The sequence below is a fragment of the Notothenia rossii genome, assembly GCF_949606895.1.
Source record: "Notothenia rossii genome assembly, chromosome: 7".
In the NCBI taxonomy this organism is placed as follows: domain Eukaryota; kingdom Metazoa; phylum Chordata; class Actinopteri; order Perciformes; family Nototheniidae; genus Notothenia; species Notothenia rossii.
This window is the reverse complement of record NC_136905.1, coordinates 84,810,569-84,835,292: the sequence shown is the minus strand read 5'-3', so window position 1 is coordinate 84,835,292 and position 24,724 is coordinate 84,810,569. Positions and strand designations below refer to the sequence as shown.

At 42.2% G+C, this 24,724-nt stretch overlaps 1 protein-coding gene and 1 long non-coding RNA gene across 2 annotated transcripts; both read left to right on the top strand.

Moving 5' to 3' along the window:
• Positions 1 to 295: 295 nt before the first annotated feature.
• Positions 296 to 18,258, top strand: vsnl1b (visinin-like 1b). Its single transcript, XM_079692307.1, has 4 exons — positions 296 to 548; positions 12,444 to 12,609; positions 13,737 to 13,952; positions 14,430 to 18,258. Exons 2-4 carry the CDS (start codon positions 12,448 to 12,450, stop codon positions 14,625 to 14,627), a joined length of 576 nt encoding a protein of 191 aa, XP_079548433.1. The 5' UTR covers positions 296 to 548; positions 12,444 to 12,447; the 3' UTR covers positions 14,628 to 18,258.
• Positions 18,259 to 20,825: 2,567 nt separating this feature from the next.
• LOC307013999 lies at positions 20,826 to 24,223 on the top strand. The gene is made up of 4 exons (XR_013801122.1): positions 20,826 to 21,476; positions 22,222 to 22,355; positions 22,466 to 22,608; positions 23,974 to 24,223. It is a non-coding gene; the product is annotated as an uncharacterized lncRNA (long non-coding RNA).
• Positions 24,224 to 24,724: the final 501 nt, after the last annotated feature.

Here is a 24,724-nt window from a genome sequence, read left to right as displayed (position 1 = left end):
TCTAGTATATCTTCTTTCATGAACAAAATGCCATTCATATAAATGCAATGTTTATCTATGTTATAGTGGAGAAGTAACATACAATGGGAATACTCAAGTAGGAGTAAATCTACTTTCCACCACTGGGGCTTTTTCTGTCCAGCCTTGCATGTTTTTTTTTTATTCTTCTTTAAAAATCACACCTTTTTAAATAACAACACATCACCTAATATAATTCCTGATTGTTTAATAGCTCCATCAGGGTGTTATAAATCCCAAATATTGGCCTCCCTGATGATGTAATGAGCTCCAGAAGCAGAAAGCTGCACACGGCTCCTGCAGACGCATCAGACTGGCGCGTGGGATCGGTCCCTGCTGCGCCGCATCTGGAACAATAACGTCGGGGAAAGATCCACACACTTCATTAGCAGACTGTGTTTTTTATAAGCAGCAGTGTTGAGAATAAGAGAATCCCCTTTTGGTCTCACGTCGCCATCGGAAGGGGCTTTTTTCGGTTTTTCTGGAGCACACATTCATCCATTGAGAATCACCGAACGCGCAGAAATCAGGTGAGAAGACCCGCCTGCAGAGAGGCCGACATGTCGTGTTTTCACATTATACAAGCAGCTGGTGTTCATGTGTCGCCTTACATACCGGGGTATCTCGCGTTTGCATGAATGCCATCGAGTTGTGCATCCTTTAAGAGGAAACACAGGCGCTTTTGAGCAGATGTCATGCACATTTGCGCATTTTAATTGGCTTTTTTTTTTTTAATACAACGTGTTTCTGCAGCAGCACCGAGGGAGCTGTCCTGTTTTTTTTTATATATATATATATATATATATATATATATATAAATTCTTAGATCTACTCGGTTATGAAATGTTGTTTTTAAGGTATAGATGCGCAGAGGAAGATGTCATTAGGATGGAGATCATCTGGAAAAAACGCGCTCTCTGCGTCGTTTCCATCGGAATGCAGCAGCATGGCAGCTTAGCTTTAATAGCATTAACTCGCATGTCATTGCTCAAAACTGGAATAAAGCAGCATCTGTTGGCCATTATTAAAACCTGTGGCCTGTTTGCATCGCGAGGTGTTTATCGGGGGGGGGGGGACGCCGCAGTTACTCGATGGCCACACGGTTTGTCAGTGCAAAGAAACACAATCCTTCAAAAAAAAAATGTCTCAAGGTCATTCACTGCAGCCTCTTCTGCACATCAAACACAACATGAATACTGCTCGTGCTGCTCAGGGGGGGTTTCTGACATGCATTACACGCAGGATTTGTCAAATAAGCCGGTGCTCTACCCTGTGTGCATGGTATGAAGGATGAGAGCAGATAATATACAGCTTCGAATTTGTTATCAGTTAACAAATCATAATTCTACTCTGATTTGAATTGTTTGGGTAGGATTTTGTATGTGTTTATGTGGTCTAGTAACCAAATAAACCAACGTTTAGAGTGCTGTGATTTCCTTTTTCTTTTTTTTGGGGAGGGGGCTTGTCCATACGTCTCCCAAAAATGTACAATATTCCCCATTGAGAGTAGAGTGAGAGACACATTACACGCAGAAGATGCCAAATAAGTCGGTGCTTTACCCTGTGAAGGATGTGAGCAGATATAGCTTCGTATACCAGTTAGAAAATATACATATATTTTTTTGGGTAGGATTTTGATTTTTTTTATGTGGTTTAATAATATGTGAGTGCTGGGATTTGTATTGTATTTCTTTCTGGGGAGGGGGCTTGTCAATAAACGTCTTGCGTTGGAAAAATCTCCCAAAAAATGTACAATATTCCCCTTTGAGAGTAGAGCGAAGAGTCACATCACACGCAGTGTTTTGCGTTGATTTGAACGCACATTTTCCGTGTTGTTGTGGAGGCCTGATGTGATGCTGCTGCAGATCCAGATGTTTCTCCAGCAGCAGCATCACACCAGTTCTCATGTGCAGAAAACAGATCTTTTTTTCATACGCATGTGTGCAGGATTGACGCATTTCTCGGCCATTTGATGTCATCTGCCACATCATGGGTGAATAATTAATAATGTGGCTGCTGCTGGTGCCGAGGAGACTCATAATGCAGAGCAGTGTGCGGTTACCCAACAGTGGATTAAACACGCTATTAAATACACATTATGTATTATGTTCCACTCACTCCATTACAAGATAGATTCACCATGTATACAGATTGTTAGGGCTGTTTGAGGTAATACATAAAGAGAGAGAGAAGTAGGAACATTTCCTCATAGACTCCTTTACAATCTGAGGTAATAAAGAGAGAGAGAAGTAGGAACATTTCCTCATAGACTCCTTTACAATCTGAGGTTATACAGAGAGAGAGAAGTAGGAACATTTCCTCATAGACTTCTCTACAATCTGAGGTAATACAGAGAGAGAGAAGTAGGAACATTTCCTCATAGACTTCTATACAATCTGAGGTAATACAGAGAGAGAGAAGTAGGAACATTTCCTCATAGACTTCTTTACAATCTGAGGTAATACAGAGAGAGAGAAGTAGGAACATTTCCTCATAGACTTCTATACAATCTGAGGTAATAAAGAGAGAGAGAAGTAGGAACATTTCCTCATAGACTTCTTTACAATCTGAGGTAATAAAGAGAGAGAGAGAAGTAGGAACATTTCCTCATAGACTTCTTTACAATCTGAGGTAATATAGAGAGAGAGAAGTAGGAACATTTCCTCATAGACTTCTTTACAATCTGAGGTAATAAAGAGAGAGAGAGAAGTAGGAACATTTCCTCATAGACTTCTCTACAATCTGAGGTAATAAAGAGAGAGAGAAGTAGGAACATTTCCTCATAGACTTCTCTACAATCTGAGGTAATAAAGAGAGAGAGAAGTAGGAACATTTCCTCATAGACTTCTATACAATCTGAGGTAATAAAGAGAGAGAGAAGTAGGAACATTTCCTCATAGAGTCCTTTACAATCTGAGGTTATACAGAGAGAGAGAAGTAGGAACATTTCCTCATAGACTTCTCTACAATCTGAGGTAATAAAGAGAGAGAGAAGTAGGAACATTTCCTCATAGACTTCTTTACAATCTGAGGTAATACAGAGAGAGAGAAGTAGGAACATTTCCTCATAGACTTCTCTACAATCTGAGGTAATACAGAGAGAGAGAGAAGTAGGAACATTTCCTCATAGACTTCTTTACAATCTGAGGTAATACAGAGAGAGAGAAGTAGGAACATTTCCTCATAGACTTCTATACAATCTGAGGTAATAAAAAGACAGAGAAGTAGGAACATTTCCTCATAGACTTCTATACAATCTGAGGTAATAAAGAGAGAGAGAAGTAGGAACATTTCCTCATAGACTTCTATACAATCTGAGGTAATAAAGAGAGAGAGAAGTAGGAACATTTCCTCATAGAGTCCTTTACAATCTGAGGTTATACAGAGAGAGAGAAGTAGGAACATTTCCTCATAGACTTCTCTACAATCTGAGGTAATAAAGAGAGAGAGAAGTAGGAACATTTCCTCATAGACTTCTTTACAATCTGAGGTAATACAGAGAGAGAGAAGTAGGAACATTTCCTCATAGACTTCTCTACAATCTGAGGTAATACAGAGAGAGAGAGAAGTAGGAACATTTCCTCATAGACTTCTTTACAATCTGAGGTAATACAGAGAGAGAGAAGTAGGAACATTTCCTCATAGACTTCTATACAATCTGAGGTAATAAAGAGAGAGAGAAGTAGGAACATTTCCTCATAGACTTCTCTACAATCTGAGGTAATACAGAGAGAGAGAAGTAGGAACATTTCCTCATAGACTTCTCTACAATCTGAGGTAATACAGAGAGAGAGAAGTAGGAACATTTCCTCATAGACTTCTCTACAATCTGAGGTAATAAAGAGAGAAGTAGGAACATTTCCTCATAGACTCCTTTACAATCTGAGGTAATACAGAGAGAGAGAAGTAGGAACATTTCCTCATAGACTTCTATACAATCTGAGGTAATAAAGAGAGAGAGAAGTAGGAACATTTCCTCATAGACTTCTCTACAATCTGAGGTAATACAGAGAGAGAGAAGTAGGAACATTTCCTCATAGACTTCTCTACAATCTGAGGTAATACAGAGAGAGAGAAGTAGGAACATTTCCTCATAGACTTCTATACAATCTGAGGTAATAAAGAGAGAGAGAGAAGTAGGAACATTTCCTCATAGACTTCTTTACAATCTGAGGTAATACAGAGAGAGAGAAGTAGGAACATTTCCTCATAGACTTCTCTACAATCTGAGGTAATACAGAGAGAGAGAAGTAGGAACATTTCCTCATAGACTTCTCTACAATCTGAGGTAATAAAGAGAGAGAGAAGTACGAACATTTCCTCATAGACTTCTATACAATCTGAGGTAATAAAGAGAGAGAGAAGTAGGAACATTTCCTCATAGACTTCTTTACAATCTGAGGTAATACAGAGAGAGAGAAGTAGGAACATTTCCTCATAGACTTCTCTACAATCTGAGGTAATAAAGAGAGAGAGAAGTAGGAACATTTCCTCATAGACTTCTCTACAATCTGAGGTAATACAGAGAGAGAGAAGTAGGAACATTTCCTCATAGACTTCTTTACAATCTGAGGTAATACAGAGAGAGAGAAGTAGGAACATTTCCTCATAGACTTCTCTACAATCTGAGGTAATACATACAGAGAGAGAGAAGTAGGAACATTTCCTCATAGACTTCTTTACAATCTGAGGTAATAAAGAGCGAGAGAGAAGTAGGAACATTTCCTCATAGACTTCTTTACAATCTGAGGTAATATAGAGAGAGAGAAGTAGGAACATTTCCTCATAGACTTCTTTACAATCTGAGGTAATATAGAGAGAGAGAAGTAGGAACATTTCCTCATAGACTTCTTTACAATCTGAGGTAATATAGAGAGAGAGAAGTAGGAACATTTCCTCATAGACTTCTTTACAATCTGAGGTAATATAGAGAGAGAGAAGTAGGAACATTTCCTCATAGACTTCTTTACAATCTGAGGTAATAAAGAGAGAGAGAGAACCCAACACTGGATTCAACATGTTATTAGATACAGAACATTGCATATTATATTTTCATTTAAAACCTTTATTTATCCAGGTGTGGATACACCTGGATAAATAAAGGTTTTAAATGAATGTCAATGTCCATCTCAATGGGATCATTGAGATCATTGATCTCTTTTTCAAAGGAGACCTGCTCAAGTAGGTTCCACATGAAACACACAAACATAAACAGAACAACAAAAGGACATCTTACAGCATCATTACAGGGATTACAATTTACATAACTATCCACATGAGCAGGTACCAACAGCTTCCGATTGAGTAGCATCCAACCGAGCTTTAAAAACATTTAGTGGCACCAGATTGTTCAGTTTCCATTTCAATTGCAGACTATTCCAAGACAGAGGAGCTACGCATCTATCTTCCCTAAGACAGCCCTAGCAATTGGCACACTTAATAAAACTACAGCATGCGATCTCAGGCAGTAGCCACTTACAATTCACCGTGAGATCAGGGAGCAGATATAGGATGGAAGTTTCCCTAACATGGCTTTGTATATAAAAATGTACCAGTGACTGAGCCTCCGTACAGTTAGTGAAGGCAGACCAGCCCTTGCATACAGGGTACAGTGATGGGTTAATGCTTTACAGTTTGTCACACATCTCAGAGCGCTGTGATACGCAGCATCTCACTGGACCAGGTAATGGGCAGGTGCGTTCATATAGATCAGATCACCATAGTCCAGCACAGGTCAAAAGGTCACAGAGCCTTTTCCTGGCCTCAAGCGAGAAACAGGACTCGTTCCTGAAAAAGAAACCTAGCCTAACCCTCAGCTTTATATCATATATAACCTCCTCCACTATATCCATCATTTTTTGCAGATTTAAGGCACACTATCTTTAAGATTTTTTGTTTACTTTCAGCTTTCCTCTAGAGGCCAAATGGTATAAAACAGTGGATGTAAATATTGTTATTTTATGTACAGTATACAGGTTGCCGTATTATGTATATGCGAGAGAGAGTATCTGCCATTACTTTGCATAGCATTGTCAGCTTTATCAACCTTTACTTACCAAATCAACAGTTATTAAGCTTTTGAGTCAAAGTCAACGTTAATGTCAATTGTTCTGTGTGTTTGTTCATCGAAATAACGTTTCCAACAATCCCGAATACAATAATACAAATAAGTATAAATATGTATATCCTCTATTTACAAAACAGACAAGTCAAATCAAGCAATCTGATTGGTTCTTAGCCTTGACATAATGAGTGTATATCACGGGTAGAATTGTAGGTCTATTTCGTCCCTACTGACCGCCAGAGGCGGTGCTTTAGCACTGATATGTCCATCGCGCGCATGTGCAGCTCGAGTACCAATAACAACAACGTCACCTGTGACCCACGTGACACCGGCTCTATCTGCCGGTGTCGTCAGAGGATCTGTTCCTTTTCATCTTCTCGCTACGCAAGAGTACCGTGGCTACATCTTTGTAGCCTACAGCGTTCGTTCGGTTGGAACATTTGTTCAAGGATTCTCTGCAAACAGCTGGCTGCGTGCAGCTTCGCGACTCATCCAGTCGGGGCCGCGGGCTTACCCGTCCTCCAGGAGCTGTGGCTGCGCAGAGACTTTGTTCGGACAGGTTGGTGACGGCAGCGTTTCCACTCCCTCTCCCAGGAGTTGCCCTTGCTGTGCTTTTGTAGTTGTTCTGACCGCGGCCTTGTGCCAAGCTATTATTAGCATTTTGAGTTTCTGGCTTTAGCTGTGTTTCTTGTTTGGCTAGTTAGCAGTAGCGGCTGCAGCCAATCGGCTGACGCCGGGATAAGCACTGGAGTTTCTTGTGCTTTTTTTCTTTAGAAGCCAGTTTCTGGTCTTAGCTTTGTGTTAAAGCTTCTTTATTTTACCCAGCCAGGTAAAGGCAGTGCTCCCGCTCCCTCTGCCGGGAGCGTGGGTGTAGTTACATCCCTCTTTCTGTTCAGCGAGTAGCAGCACCGCTCTACCCTTTCCGTTCAGCAGGTAGCTGGTGAAGGCAGTGTTCCCGCATCCGCTCCTGGTTACGCTGCATCTGGCATTCGTCTCTAACTCAACCAGTGAAGGCAGTGTTCTCGCCCCCGCTCCCGGTAACGTGGGTGTAATTACATCCCTCTTTCTGTTCAGCGAGTAGCAGCATTGCTCTACCCTTTCCGTTCAGCAGGTAGATGGTGAAGGCTGTGTTCCCGCTCCCGGCTACACTGCATCTGGCTACCTACAGAATGGCTCATTCATGTAGCGTCTGTATGGCTTCTCTTGAGCCCGAGGACGGCCATGACCGCTGCCCCTCCTGACTCGGCCTCGAGCATCTAAGCATCTAAACCTGCATGAACTGTAGCTGCATGCCTCGGGCGCTCAGAGTGGCTAGAATCAATGAGGTAGAACGTCTGGCAGCAGCCAACGGACACTTCTCCTTGTCACATCCTCCTCCAGATCAGTTCGGCCGTTCCCAGCGACTTGAGGGAGCCATGGCTATGGGTGCACCCCCCAATAGGAGGACTAGAAACAGGCTGTCCTCTAAAGTGGATCAGCTAGCTGCCAACATGGACACGATGAAGTTGCTCCTCTTGGCCCTTCAGCCAGGGCTGCTAGTGTGCCGCGTGCCCCCCCTTCGGTTGCCGCCCCTCCTTTGGTTGCCGCACCTCTGTATGAGGATGCCTTGTCGCTAGCGGCTTCGGCTAACCTCTCCAATGAAGAGGTGGAGGACGAGGTCCCGCTCGAGGAGGCTTCCCTTTCCTCTGCTCAGGGTTCTCTGCAGGGCGTGAAGGACGACTCCATGGCGGCCATTATTCGTACGGCCTCCCTGATTTTGGCTTCTGATGAGGCTCTAAGGCCTGAGGTCAGGTGCCCTCGGCCTCAGTGCAGGGTCACACACGAACAGCTCTGTGAGGCCTACGACGCAGCTGCACGCATGGGTCGTATCAGGAACTCCCTCTCCCATCTAATGCTGGCTGTCTCCACCTCTCTGCAGCAGGCTCCGGCCGAGCCTTCTTTGCTGGGCCTCAGTGATGCATCACTGCAGGCCTTTGCCCTAATGGCTAGGGAGTTGTGACGAGTGATGTCCTTTCTGGTAAAGATTTGTCGCCAGGTTTGGCTGGCCCAGTCACCGCTAACGGAGACATGTAGGAGAGTCCTCCGTAGCGTGCCAGTCGAGCCAGGGGAGCTGTTTGGGTCAGCTGCCCTGGAGGCACTGGAGCGTGCAGCCCAAGCTAGGCGGACCAGGCAGCAGCTCTCGGGTCTTCGCAGACCTGTGCCCACTCCCAGCAGGCCAAGGGGCCGCTCTAGCAGCCGCACTCAGCCACCGGCTTACAGGGGTGGTCTGCAGAGGTCCCAGCGGCCCACTCAACCGCCTCCCAATGACTTTTGTGCCCCAGGTTGCCTGCCTTCATGGCGGCCTCGTGCCTCAGAGCCTTACCGGCGCCCCCCAAGGGGCTCCAGGGGCCGGGGGGCTAGGCCCTGAAGGCATCCAATCACCGGAAGTTCTTGAGGTTTGCCTTTCAGGGCCGACATTATCAGTTCCGGGTGCTTCCCTTTGGTCTCTCCCTCTCTCCAAGGGTGTTCACCAGGGTCGTTGCGGCAGCGCTCGCTCCCCTGCAGGCACAGGGCGTGAAGGTCCTGCCGTATCTAGACGACTGGCTGGTTTGCTCGCCGTCCCGGCCCCAAGTGGCCCAGGATACGGCGCGCCTCTTATCTCACGTAGCCCGGTTGGGCCTAACAGTAAACACGAGGAAGAGTTGCCTGGACCCTTCCCAACAGGTCACTTACCTGGGGATGGTCCTAGACTCGGTCGCCATGAGGGCCTACCTGACACCTCGTCGTGTGGACAACATTTCCCACCATCTTCCCATCTTCAGACTGGGCAAGAGGGTGCCTTACATCCAGTTCCTCGGGCTCTTAAGCAGACTGACGGCTGCCTCAGCCGTTGTGCCCTTAGGCCTGCTGTCACTGCGCCCCATGCAGAGTTGACTGAACAGCCTTCACTTGGACGCCAACTGGCACAGGCACAGGAGAGTCAGGGTGTCTCAGCGGTGCCTCCACTCTCTGTCCCGCTGGAGGGACAGGGCCTATCTTCTGATGGGTGTGCCCATGGGCGCCATCCCATTCCGCCGGGAGACTGTCACTGTGGATGCGTGTCTCTCGGGGTGGGGTGCCACGTGGCAGGGCAGGACTGTTCAGGGTCAGTCGTCTGCCCAGGAAGGGGCACGCCATATCAATGTGCTGGAGCTTCGGGCTGTGTTGCTCGCACTCATGCACTTTTTACCCCAACTGGCGGGCAGGCATGTGCTCGTTCGTTTGGACAACATGTCCGCCGTTGCCCAAATCAACCACCACGAGGGCACCAGGTCCACACAGCTGCTCCGGGTTTCACAGAGCCTCTTGCATTGGGCGCTCCCCCGCCGTGCCAGTCTGCGGGCAGTCTTTCTGCCAGGAGACCTGAATCAGGTCGCAGATTTCCTCTCACGGTACAAGCCTCCACCGGGGGAGTGGAGGCTTCACCCAGAGGTGTACTCTTTAGTGTCCCCTGGTCTCCCAGCTGTGTGCGTCACTCTTTAGTGTCCCCTGGTCTCCCAGCTGTGTGCGTCACTCTTTAGTGTCCCCTGGTCTCCCAGCTGTGTGCGTCACTCTTTAGTGTCCCCTGGTCTCCCAGCTGTGTGCGTTACTCTTTAGTGTCCCCTGGTCTCCAGCTGTGTGCATCACTCTTTAGTGTCCCGTGGTCTCCCAGCTGTGTGCGTCACTCTTTAGTGTCCCCTGCTCTCCCAGCTGTGTGCGTCACTCTTTAGGGTCCCCTGCTCTCCCAGCTGTGTGCGTTACTCTTTAGGGTCCCCTGCTCTCCCAGCTGTGTGCGTCACTCTTTAGGGTCCCCTGCTCTCCCAGCTGTGTGCGTCACTCTTTAGTGTCCCCTGGTCTCCAGCTGTGTGCGTCACTCTTTAGTGTCCCCTGGTCTCCCAGCTGTGTGCGTCACTCTATAGTGTCCCCTGGTCTCCGTTGTGTTTGAGCTTCTTCAGCGTTTGGTTTCTGCAGCTTTCAGTAAACGCTGTGCATGTCTCCTCAAGTTGCTGGATGTTCTCTAAACGCTGCATGTGTTGTCAAGTTGCTGGAGATGTTTCTTCATGTGGAACCTTTGGGTTTTTATATCTGCATCCTTTCTGAAACGGCTGCGTATTTCTCCTGATGGAAGAGATTTGAGTACACTGAGTCTGTACACAAATAATATATATAATACATTTTCCTCCAATGATTTGATTTATCTTTTAAAGGCCTTGTGTTGGAATCATTGTGATTGTGATATTAGTTGGAAGTGAATCTACAAGGCATTTTAAGTGGAAGAGAGACCACATTTTTCTACATATATGGTAAAAGAAATCCCACCGTATGTTTGTGCTGAGCCTGGTATGTTTACCTGTCTGCCAACAAACACAACATACGAAGGTTTGTTGTGTTTGTTTGCAGTAACCTGATCTGAGCGATCGATTGATCGATGAACTGATCTTTCACAGGATCCGGGTCGGAGACAGAAATAGAACCAGAGCAGCGGGAAGTATTCACTGCTGACTTACACAACTCCAAAAGAAAGCCTCATATTTACTCTGGGTGCTGCGGTTTGAAGTTGAAATAGCTGTTTATAGGATCCCTAATTCTGCTGTCTGTGGTGTTCCCTTTCCTATAGCGTGTTCTATAGGTTTTAGTGCATGTAAATGGTCTGCAGAGGCTAAAGTCCCTGTGTTCCCTCGAGTGAAACAGTTTAAATATATTCTGGATTTTTAGACAATAAACCAGTAATCTAGAAAAATAATCTGTAATGAAAATGATATTCAGCTGCAGACCTGATACAGGTATGTTCATGAAGTGTTGCATACCTACTGTGTGGATAATATCTTAAATACACCTGCAAAGATTTATCTATATTCCTCAACTAATAAATCCCCCAATATCTTGATAACCAATTTATCTGTTTGAGGGCTTTTTTAAGAGCTCCTAAAATGTGAATACGTTCTGGTTTTTCTCATGCTTTATGAAATCTTTCAGTTTCAAATATAATATCATGAAAACAATCTTTAGCTGCAGCACTGAGGTTTAAAATCTCCATTCAAAGAAAGACTCAGCTCAAAATCAAAGTCTCTTCTACATCAACATGTGTCCCCTCTTCTCCATGTCTCTTCTACATCAACATGTGTCTCCTCTTCTTCATGTCTCTTCTACATCAACATGTGTCCCCTTTTCTCCATGTCTCTTCTACATCAACATGTGTCCCCTCTTCTCCATGTCTCTTCTACATCAACATGTGTCTCCTCTTCTTCATGTCTCTTCTACATCAACATGTGTCCCCTCTTCTTCATGTCTCCTCTACATCAACATGTGTCCCCTCTTCTCCATGTCTCTTCTACATCAACATGTGTCCCCTCTTCTTCATGTCTCTTCTACATCAACATGTGTCCCCTCTTCTTCATGTCTCTTCTACATCAACATGTGTCCCCTCTTCTTCATGTCTCTTCTACATCAACATGTGTCCCCTCTTCTTCATGTCTCTTCTACATCAACATGTGTCCCCTCTTCTCCATGTCTCTTCTACATCAACATGTGTCCCCTCTTCTTCATGTCTCTTCTACATCAACATGTGTCCCCTCTTCTCCATGTCTCTTCTACATCAACATGTGTCCCCTCTTCTTCATGTCTCTTCTACATCAACATGTGTCCCCTCTTCTCCATGTCTCTTCTAAATCAACATGTGTCCCCTCTTCTTCATGTCTTTTCTACATCAACATGTGTCCCCTCTTCTCCATGTCTCTTCTACATCAACATGTGTCCCCTCTTCTCCATGTCTCTTCTAAATCAACATGTGTCCCCTCTTCTTCATGTCTCTTCTACATCAACATGTGTCCCCTCTTCTTCATGTCTCTTCTACATCAACATGTGTCCCCTCTGTGGAAAGAGACTCTGAAAGTTTCAGGAACAAAGAGGGGCTCCTTATTTTCATCTAAAGTAACAGACAGAGAATCAGCACTTTGGAAACAGGGCTGAAACAGAGGGGATTATTGAAGATTGAAGATTCAACATAGTACAGGTACTATGTAACGAAACAGTTTCTCTGCACTTGACCCATCCTAGTGTTAGGAGCAGTGCGCTGCCATTATGTACAGCGCCCGGGGAGCAGTGTAGGGAACGGTGCCTTGCTCAGGGACACCTCGGTAGCACTTGGTCTTTCCGGGACTTGAACTGGTGACCTTCCAGTTGCCAAGCCAAGTCCCTATGGACTTCGCCACCACCGCCCTGTATGGGTAATGCTGCAATGATCTGTTTGGTGTTTCAGCCAATCAGAGACAGGCTCTGTATATATCTGAGACCTGTGATATATTGATGAAGAAGAGGATGATAGGAGACATTTAATGAACGCATTGCTCTGGTGTGGTTGCAGGATCATGGGGAAGCAGAACAGCAAGCTCACTCCGGAGGTGATGGAGGACCTGGTGAAGAACACGGAGTTCAACGAGCACGAGCTGAAGCAGTGGTACAAAGGCTTCCTGAAGGACTGTCCCACCGGCCGGCTGAACCTCGACGAGTTCCAGCAGCTCTACGTCAAGGTGGGTCACCCATTAGTCTATTTATATATCCAGTCATTGATTCAGTTAGTCAGTGAATCATCCACTCAGTCATGTATTCATCCATCGATCCTTCCATCCGGTCAAAGGATTTCCTGAGAAACTGCCCCAACAACAGGCACACTTTGACTGAAACCAGTTGTTCTACGTCAAGATTCAAGGCTTTTATTGTCATTCGTACATAGTGTAGTTATGACAGTGAAAATCTTATGTCACAGGCTCCTCCAACAGTGCAACACAATACAACAGATAAAAGGTGGATCATTTATCCATTCATTCATTTTTCCATTCAGTCATTCATACAAAGTGTAAGGGAAACTTCTGCAGCAATGGAGAGTCAGGACTCAGAGAGACACAAGGAGAGCTGGAGCTTTGATGTCAAACATTGGTGGTTTATTACAAGTATCGGCCGGAGAATTTCACATCACAAGTCACAGCAGCCAGAGGTTCTGACTGCACGGGTGGGTTGCCACATCAATTCTGAATAGCCTCTCTCTCGATAGACCTTTTAACTAGCTTACAGAGAGTTAATCAACATGGAGCACTGGAGATAGCCCCAACATCTGGAGACACTGAATCACGTGTCTGTGGTGCTTAGAAGCCAGCGTTCTCGCAGTCATAAAACCCTCTGTGACCGATAGTTGCCCGGTCATAAAACTTGTAATATCAACAATAGCTGAAGCCTCCCATTCCTTAAGACAGATAACAGACTCAGGGTTGGTCATAAAACGTCAACACACAGAAAAGGTTAGACTCTTAGGAGTAAGGACAGAAATATTCTCTAACACAAAGATTCCTGAAGGACTGAGCCACCATCAGGTTGAACCTTGACTAGCTCCAGAAGATCTACGTCAAGGTGGGTCATCCATTCATATATTTATTAAACCACCCATCCATCCAGTCAAAGGCTTCTTGAGAAACTGCCCCAACAACAGGCAACATTTGACTGGTTCCAGTTGTTCTACGTCAAGGTGGGTCACCCGTCCATTTATCCTTCCATCTATCCATTTAAAAATTCAGTCCCATCTATCCATCCATCCATATGGCAGAACTTTGAGTTCCAGTAATCTGGTTGTTAAATGTAAAACATGTCCCTCCTACCTTTGCAGTTCTTCCCGTACGGCGACGCCTCAAAGTTCGCCCAGCACGCCTTCAGGACCTTCGATAAGAACGGAGACGGGACCATCGACTTCAGAGAGTTCATCTGCGCTCTGTCCATCACGTCCCGCGGCAGCTTCGAGCAGAAACTCAACTGGGCCTTCAACATGTACGACCTGGACGGAGACGGCAAGATCACCCGGGTGGAGATGCTGGAGATCATCGAGGTGAGGGCGGGGGGGGGTAAACTTATCAGGGGACCAATAACAGAACCCTGCACACCTGCTTTGAATGGAGACACAGATTCGTTACCATAGAATACAACCTCTACGAAAAAGCCTTTAAATATAAAAACTGAAGTTATGCCGCAGTGCTTTCTGTCTTTGTTGAGACTTCGGCTCAATCTTCATTCTAAGTGCCCTTATAGAGGCATGAACTTGAAGCCTGTTCTGCATACTACATACTATATAACGTGGGTATATTTAGGAGTGTGTGCTCAATCCTGCAGGTACATCTCCTACCTATAAACCCAACCAGATTAAGTGCTTCTGCATGAGCTAGCTTAAACAGAGCAGAATATAACACTCATCAGGGTCATTCAAAGAGCTGTCTCCTTCAAAGGTCCACAATGCATCATCAGCTTTTTTCCTCATCAGTTATGTTTGGTGTTCATAGTGAAATATCTAAATCAGTAATCCCAACAGGCAATCTACAAGATGGTGGGCACGGTGATCATGATGAAGATGAACGAGGACGGCCTGACACCGCAGCAGAGGGTGGACAAGATCTTCGGAAAGATGGATAAAAACAACGACGACCAGATCTCGTTGGACGAGTTCAAGGAGGCGGCGAAGAGCGACCCGTCCATCGTTCTTCTGCTGCAGTGTGACATGCAGAAGTGAGACCTCCATCTTCACCCGTTCACACTCTTCTCCTTCCCCTCCCTCTGTAAACACACTCTCTGGACTGCAGCACATGTTTTAATGTCTTTAGGTTCTCTGCCATCCCCACAGGAAAACACACAAAAAACAATGCTTGGACTACTTTTCAATGGACTCGCTTCTTGTGGTTGTATGCATGAGAATGTCAAAGCTGAATCATTTTGAATATAGCTATAAAGATATCATACGTTTCTATCTCCAAACCCGTGATTTGTGCACAGTAAAACCCCTCAAACATGTAGCTTGTAAATGAGTGGAGCACTGCGTGATGTTCCTGCAGTGTTTAGGAAAACCCCAGTGTTCACCGCTGCTGCCGCTGTACGCTTTACATTATACTAACTAAACAATAACTCCTATGATAATTGTAACTGTCTCTACTATCCAGACGTGGAGAATAGAGAGGCTGTTTTCACACGGTGGAACCAGGAAGAGTAGGTTCTTTGCATGCATATAATATGTGTCAGAAAAATATGAATCTCTTACCTTTTGCATCTTTAGGTGGTTATAAAAGAGAAACCCTATGGATTCATTTAGTATTGTTGCATGGGATGTACAGTATGTGACCATCACAGCGTTTGTTCACCTCCAGTAACGTGGGAGCACGCTTTCTCCATCCGGAAACACCTGTACGCGTTCAGTTTACGGAAGGATTACAGATGTGGGTTAAGAGTTTCACATTAAAACACACACACAGAGGGATTACTGAGCGGGGTCTCCCGGGCACAGAAAGCAGGGGCAACTCGCAAATATGACCTCAAACAGACGGAAATCGACCACAAAGAGACATTAACAGAAACAATTGACTGCTTACAGATGTGAAGTGAATACAAAAAGAGTAAAACGACAAGAAAGAGACACAAATCAACTAAAAAGAGACATACAATTATTGCAACCATACAACGAATGACAACAAAGGGACAGAGCTACTGCAAGCAGATGCAAAATGACCAGAAAAGCGACTCAACTAGAAAGTGACACAAACGACTGCAAAGAGACGTAAAACAAGTACAGCAAAACCAAAAGGACTTGAAAAATACACTAAATGATTGCAAAGATACAATGAATGACTACAAATAGACAAAGCAACTAAAAGAGATTCACAAGATGACTTCAAAGAGAGACCCACAGACTTCAAAGAGAGACCCACAGACTACAAAGAGAGACCCACAGACTACAAAGAGAGACAAAATGATTGAAAATATATGAAAAATGACTACAAAGACATGTAAAACGACTACAGAGACTTCAAATTGACTTAAAGTGACTACAAAGAGACTCACAATGACTACAAAGAGACTCACAATGACTACAAAGAGACTTAAAGTGACTACAAAGAGACTTCAAGTGACTACAAAGAGACTCGCAATGACTACAAAGAGACTCGCAATGACTACAAAGAGACTCACAATGACTACAAAGAGACTCACAATGACTACAAAGAGACTCACAATGACTACAAAGAGACTTAACGTGACTACAAAGAGACTCACAATGACTACAAAGAGACTCTCAATGACTACAAAGAGACTCACAATGACTACAAAGAGACTCACAGTGACTACAAAGAGACTCACAATGACTACAAAGAGACTCACAGTGACTACAAAGAGACTCACAATGACTACAAAGAGATGCAAAGACAAACAACAGGTCTGTGCCCAGGAGCCCATCGTCTCATATTCCATCCTTGTAAATGTTATATTTTTTTAAGCTTCAGTGACTTATGTTGGCAGAAATATATATATTGATGGAGCAGTTTTTCCTTCTTCATGATCATTTCCTCGTACTGCTGCCGCTGAATCAAGAGATGCTAAAATGCAGAACTCGTGCATTATGAAATCACTCCTAAAATTGGCTTCTTGTTTTTTCCCAGGCTGCTTGTTTGATAGACTTCAGCAAGGGTGTAACTTTGGTTTGAGAAGTGGGGGGGGGGACACAAAACGGGGGGTCCTCCGCAATGAAACATTGTTCTCGATTTAATTCCATTTCCTGCCTTTCTACAAATATATATTAGGGACTATGGTGTTAACTAATCCAAGAAAAATGTGTAGTGTGTATAATGAGTGTGCAAACTTATCTATCCATGAACCTGTTTTATTTGTGATGACCTCACATCCTATAGGGGGGTCCGGGGGCATGCACCCTCGGTAAGATTTGTTTTTTTAAATTGAAGTTAAAGGCATCAATCTGGTGCACACATTAAGAGATTTATGGATAAAGCTCTCAACACTCATATGAAACAGACCTGTATATATTTCAATACTCCAAAAACCATTAGAATATGCTCACAACCAATAACACATCATTGATATACTCCTCTCTCCTATCTTTATCTTAGTCTGCATTCTTTCTTTTTATTTATGCATATTTTACTAATCACTTCCCTTTCAAACTGTGTTTTTAATTTTTTACTGACATTGGAATTACTTTTGAACTTATTTTGAACAACTATATTAAATAGATGGAAATATTTGTTTCGACCAAACCGTTTGAGACCCACTGAGATAACTAAAGTTTACAATCACTCAGAGTCCTTTAGCTCCCTGAGCTGATGTTACCTCAGCCTCTCAGTCCGACCGGAGAGGACTCTCCCTCTCCTTATTGTTGAAACAGCTTATAATCTAATCTCCGAGCTAGCACCAGATGCTAACAACAACCCCCGTAACTCTCTCTCTCTCTCTCTCTGTCTCTCCCTGTCTCTCCCTGTCTCTCTCTCTCCCTGTCTCTCCCTGTCTCTCTCTGTCTCTCTCTCTCTCTCACACAAAATGCGCTCCTGCAACACACACACACACACACACACACACACACACACACACACACACACACACACACACACACACACACACACACACACACACACACACACACACACACACACAGACGCTCCTCCGTGACGATGACCCCTTGCGTAAAAAAAAAAAATTGAAAAAAAAATTGAAAAGTCGGGGGGACACAAACGGGATTTTGAAAAGTTGGGGGGACATGTCCCCCCTGTCCCCAGTGGAAATTACGCCCATGGACTTCAGTAAAGTTAACTCAGTACATATCAACATGTTTACAGAAAGAAAAGAAAAACCCTTTCTTGCTGGGAGCTCGACTCCACTTCCAATGCAGCAAAAAGAAATAAAAGATGGAGGAAAAAGACCTCCTATATGTTTACTGGACACACTGCATTCCTGAAAACTGTTTTGTAAAAAGGGAGAAACTTTTGATTGAAAAGTCTTCTAATCTATTCTGTTTGCAACAATCATTCAAGACGCAGGACCCTCGAGAGAGGAGACCATGAAGCTCTTGAAAGAGGCGGAGGTTTCATTCAGAAATACTCTTTCAAAAGTTCTTTGCTTCCCCATATTCAGTCTTTTTCTGCAGGCGTGGACCGAGAGTCTGCCTGCGGAGGATTTTCACCGTCCCTCGATATATATTTGTATTATTTAAGACATTTCAGTCCGGTCACTGTGTCCGAGTCTTTGTCTCGTAAATGTTTATATCAAATATGGAAAAATCATAATACAAGTGACTGTATTCTTTTATACATGTGGCATGTGTTGCACCTGAAATGTATTCTGTAGTGATTAAAATGAATAAACCATCACCAGGCTTTTTCAAAAGACTCGGCGTCAGGTGTGATTAATGGGAGATGAAATGTGTGGATGAATGTGTGGGAAAAGAAGAGTTTTTAGATCATCTGAATTTATTTTAACACTGATTTTGATTCTTCACATGGAGTTTACAGTAGGAGTGTTTTAAACAAGGGGGAAAACATGGAAAGTTCACATTTAGAGATCATTTATCAACTGTAAAGTGCTTTTCTCTTTAGATGTGGTGCTTTTACATCACATTAAAGTACATTTATTTGGGATTTAGACAGAACGAGACTTGTAACATTAAAAAATATCACAGTATAATATTATTATGAGTTTAAATGACTCGTGAACAATTGTTTAAAAGCTTTTAAAACCATTTCTTATGATCTTTGTAAACAATGAACAAACTGTTGGTTCCTTAAACCCACTACCCTTTAATACTGAATATTAGCAAATGCATTCTGTATGAAACTGAACATGTAATACTGCTATTTACTCAACTAGGCCTGCGAGGGAACAGTTGACTTAAAACCCTTTAGGACTAGCTAATTTTAGAATGTGTGATGAGTTTTTAAAAGATTCCCAAATCAAAAAGTATATTGGATTGATTAGACTTCACAGGACTCTCACTGTGTTGGTCGCTCAGCTGGAAGCTAGCAGCTAACAGCTTAACATTAAGACACCAAACATGTCTAACAGCTAACGGTGTTAACAGCCAGGAGGCTGACAGCTAACACTGCTAGCAGCGAACTAACGGGGCTAACAGCTAACGGTGCTAGCAGCTAACGGGACTAACAGCTAAAGGTGCTAGCGGCTAACGGGACAAACAGCTAACGGTGCTAGCAGCTAACGGGCTAATAGCTAATGGTGCTGACAGCTAACGGTGCTAGCCGCTAATGGTACTGACAGCTAACAGTGCTGTGCTACCCGCTAAGGGTGCAAGCAGTTAATGTTGCTATTAGTCAACGGAGTTAGCAGCTAAGGGCGCTAACAGGCCTTACAGTGAGTGGTAACAGCTAACGGCTCTAACAGCGTATGGTGCTAAAAGCCTAATAGTACAGTAGGTGGCGGTATGCACCTTTAAAGTTCTTTGCAATCCGCCAAAAACAAGAGAAGACGAAGAAGATGCACCGTTAAAGTTCTTTGCAATCTGCCAAAAACCGAGACACGAAGACTAAGTGAGTGGATTAAACACCTGCAGAGGTTTCATTAAGTGTATTTACACCTGTTAGCTTAGTTTACAGTTAATCACGAATCAGAAGTTATCTTATTCAACACAACAGCTGTAATCTTGGAAGAAAGAAACTCACAAAAAAACTTAAAATGTGAGCCAAAAATAGTCTCAAACTATCTTTAAATAAAGTCTAAAAGCCATCGGCTAACAGCTAAAGTTATTATTCCAGTTCGGCTCTGGGGAGTAACAGTTGATTTGTAATGCTCAGCTGACTTTATGTTAGTTATTTATTACACCAGTTGTCTTTAAGACAGTTTGAGTTGTTGTGTTGGTGCTCTTTACCATAGATATGGTTTTAAATATACTAACTAGCTTATTAGCATCTCCATTCACCGTGACGTAGCATTTTTCCCATTGATATGAATGGTGTTTTTCAGTTAGCAGCTAAACTAAGCGACGGTTTAGCTCATTAGATAAATAGATATACTTTATTTAAATAATGATTTATCTTAAACTGGGAAATGATTGTGTCACAGCAGGAGTGTTTTCTATGGAATGCCATTTAAGCCAAAATTAAATAAATAAATAAATACATCAATAATTAAATAAATACATATATATATATATAAATATGCCTATGAAATAAATTATGAAATAAATAAATGAGGCAATAAATATGTATACATGTACATTTAAATACACATTTATTTATTTCATGGGACTTTTATTTCATAATGAGACATTTATTTCAAGAGACTTTTATTTCATAATGACACATTTATTTATTTCAAGAGAATCGTATTTCATAATGACATATTTATTTATTTCAAGAGTATTGTATTTCATAATGACGCATTTATTTATTTCAGGTGACTTGTATTTCATAATGACGCATTTATTTATTTCAGATGACTTGTATTTCATAATGACGCATTTATTTATTTCAGATGACTTGTATTTCATAATGACGCATTTATTTATTTCAGATGACTTGTATTTCATGATGAGACATTTATTTATTTCAGGTGACTTGTATTTCATAATGACGCATTTATTTATTTCAGATGACTTGTATTTCATAATGACGCATTTATTTATTTCAGATGACTTGTATTTCATAATGACGCATTTATTTATTTCAGATGACTTGTATTTCATAATGACGCATTTATTTATTTCAGATGACTTGTATTTCATAATGACGCATTTATTTATTTCAGATGACTTGTATTTCATAATGACGCATTTATTTATTTCAGGTGACTTGTATTTCATAATGACGCATTTATTTATTTCAGGTGACTTGTATTTCATGATGAGACATTTATTTATTTCAAGAGTATTGTATTTCATAATGACACATTTATTTATTTCAAGAGAATTGTATTTCATAATGACATATTTATTTATTTCAGATGACTTGTATTTCATAATGACGCATTTATTTATTTCAGGTGACTTGTATTTCATGATGAGACATTTCATGATGAGACATTTCCATTCCTTATATGCAAATGAACGGGGCGTGGTTAGCTCACAGATCCAGAGACCCAGACCAAAGCAACAACACCACAACACTTACTACTGGAGAAGAGGAAGAAAATGGAGGAGAAGGACTTAAACATTTTTTATAAACTATATAATAACTACTAAATGAAAATAAGGCGGGGCAGACAACATGGAAGACGTCGGTGGGCTCCAAGATGCTATGCTATCCTTAGCAGATCAAATTGATCAACACGGTTTACCAACAGATACTGTGTTGGCCCATATTGAAGACTTTATCGAAGTACTCGGGCGGATAAGCGCTCTTCGAGATATCGACACGGATGACGAAGTTTTAAATACTTTGACACTGATTGAGCACCGTGTTCGTGTGGAAGATGTCCAAGAAGTTGGTTCAAGCATAGGTGCAGGACGCCCGCCTCTGGATATTCCATGCGATATGCTCGCTACCTATGTGCTGTCCGGTCTATCAACCCGAGAAATCGCGGATCTGTTTGGTGTGTCATCCCGCACAATTCAGAGGAGATCGGTCGAAGAAGGCCTAAGGTGAATTACTTGAGCTAACGTAAAATCAAATTATTGCTCTATCTAGCTAACGTCATACAAATAACGAGCCCATAGAAATAGAATACGAGTATACTACTATACTCATATTCTATTTATATGGTCAGCCCGCTACAACTGTCACTATGGCAACGGTACACATACAAATGGCCGCCGCTCTGACCATCCTGCATTATCTTAAAATATAATACAACCATTATCCTGCTACGTTGATTTGAATGGGAATGTCCGTTCTACTCATATTTTATTTCTATGGACGACACTGCTGGGCAAAAACGTGTATAATACAGTTAACAAAATTAAAACATGATTGACAAACAATTATTTAGTATTGTGTAGCAATATGATACGAAGAGATGGTTGAAATGGAGTATATATGTTAGACTGGTGGATGTTCGTCAACGTTAGCCAAAACGTTTATGTTGACGTTGCACACAAGTTAGGTCAGTTATTATTAACAGCTGCTCTGTCAGATATGACTATTGTTACACCGAAATCTGTTTGTATCGTGAAATTGCGGTTTTTGTTTATTCATCAAAAATGACTAAAGTCAGAGATGTTTCCTGATACACGTGAAGTTGCAGCCACTGTATAAATTAATGTTAAGATAACTGGAGTTGTGTTCATGCTAACTGTTACACCTAACTAACGTTGCTGTCGCTTATGTAATAAATATATAATTGAAGTGACATTACACATATATATGTTTTATGTTTTTCTACTGTAGAAAATCAGACCTATACTCTTCAATTAACGATGACGATGTAGATGCCTTGGTGATGGAGATTCAGCGCACTAATCCGAATGCTGGATATAAAATGATGCTGGGACATCTACGGTCCAGAGGCATACACATTCAAAGTAAAAATTAACAGTTTTTGTTTAACCTCAATGTTCAACCCAATTCCAAATGACGTGGGTTTAGCCAGTCGCCAATTTGAATAAACAAATAAATCTCCTTTTTCAATCAGGGCATCGAGTAAGGAGTGCAGAGAGTGGATCCAGGAGCAATCTTGATGCGAAGGTTAACCCTCCAGACTACAAGGCGTTGTCAGTACAATGTTCCTGCACCAAATAGTCTATGGCATATAGACGGTAATCACAAGCTGATCAGGTCCGTTTTTCCTGCTGCTTTTTGAGCTGTGTCCATCATACTCTAGTAGGCCACTGCTCTTGAACTCCTGTACTCAAGTGCTGCAGTCCTGCAGTTCTTTGTTCCAAGCCTGTACCACACCACCTGAAATCACTAAATAGTAACATCATGTGAGAAAGCAGAGGTGAAGGTGTGATTGCTGAAATAAGTAGGCCTATCTACAGACATTGCACCCTTGGAAGTATTGAGTGTGAGACCAATTTGAAGGCTGAGGAAAAAGTAACATTAAAAGATATATGGCCAGGTCATTAATACTTAAAGATGCCTTTATCCTTTTTGAATACAAAATATAACAATGAGGGTTCTGTATGTTAGTTAGTTGAGGATAGGAATTGAACTCCTTGTCTACTCATTAGATAATAATTGAGTTTGAATTTCAAACAAAAACACAATTAGATGCTACTAAAGGTACAGTCCTTGCATGGGGGCAAGCCCTCTACCACATACATCCTAGCTAAATATGAGCTCTTCTGATAATACCATAATGTCAGTGGTGTCCAATTTGATCCGCAAAGGGTTGGTGTGAATGTGTTCCAACAAAGCAGTGACACATGAACTCACAACCAGTTGGCGCACTGGAATCGGGTGTTTCTCTGCTTGGTTGAAATGCACCCACACTGACCCTTAGTTGGGACATCCATGATGTATTTTAACACATGTGTGTAAGCTTTGACATACAAAATTATTTATAAGCATTTTCAAAGGTATGAACATGATCCAGAATATGTCTCAATTCCAAACAGTACCATGAAATCATATGTTCACATGTTCACATGAAATCACATGTTTCCTCTTCATATTTACTCTGTTAGGGCACTGTATTAGCACCTGAGGTGGTCAAATCAGTTTTAGCCTACTAACAATCTCAGGACCCCTTGGTAAAGTCCTTTTACGGAGATTAGCCTACCGGAAACCAACATTTTAGCACCTTGTGTGATTCCATCTTTAGTAGAGATGAGAGGTTAGATGTTGGAAAAAGGTACTTTAAAATATAAATGTTGTTCACCCAGCTGACAAATCTGCTTGCCTTGGTAAAGTAAATTAAGCCATTGAATTTGCTTATTTATGTACAAACTTTTTTTAACTTAAAGAAGGTTAACATGCAATGTACGATAATGTTGGATATTGCAATGGCAATAATGTTTTGTGATATTGCAGGACATGTTGCTATTGCAATATCCAACGTTATCACCCAACCTGCCACAACCATACCCCTCCAACCCTATTCCTAACATAGCTTAATGAACAAGATGTGCCTTTATCAACTGTGATTTGGACATGAGGCCCCAATTCAATAACCAATGAATCCTGTTATATTTCACACAGATGGAGGATTGTTGTTCATGGTGGCATTGATGGATTCTCCAGGCTAATTGTGTACTTAAGTAGTGCCCCCAACAACAGAGCTACAACTGTTCTTGAAGGCTTCTTGTCTGCTGTTGGCCAATATGGCGTGCCATCTCGAATTCGGTATGTAATGTCCTACAAATGTCTAATAAATGAAGTACAATGAGACTTATTTGACTAAAATGTATTTTAATAGCATTTGTAAAACAGGTACAATTATCAAAAAGAAAATGAGTGTTCGTCAGCGCAAGTGAGTGATAAATTGTGCACTCGACGGGTAATAATGGATTATGACGGAAATGTTAAAATCCTGTCCGTCAAAATGACTGACAACGAAAAAGTGTAAAGCCACCACTGCTTGGGAGAAAGAAACGATGTGATATTTGAGCCCATGTTCACTACCATGAGGCGGAGGAAAAAAGTGAATGCATTGTTTTATCAGAAGGGAAGCAATGTGGCCAAAACACAGCTGGTAAAAACACCACAACCTGACCTGATACTCTCTGAAAAGCTGCTTTCTTAATCAACCTGTGTTTTTCATCAAATAAGGACAAGATATAATCTTATTGTGAAATAAATTAGACTAAAATGAAAAATGATTGGTTTTGGCTAGACTAGTTTGACTGAAATGTTCTATATAATCTGATGACTAAAAAAGACTCAACAGTTTTCATTGACAAAAAGTAGACTAAAATAATTCGTTTTCTTTGACTAAAATATGACTAAAATG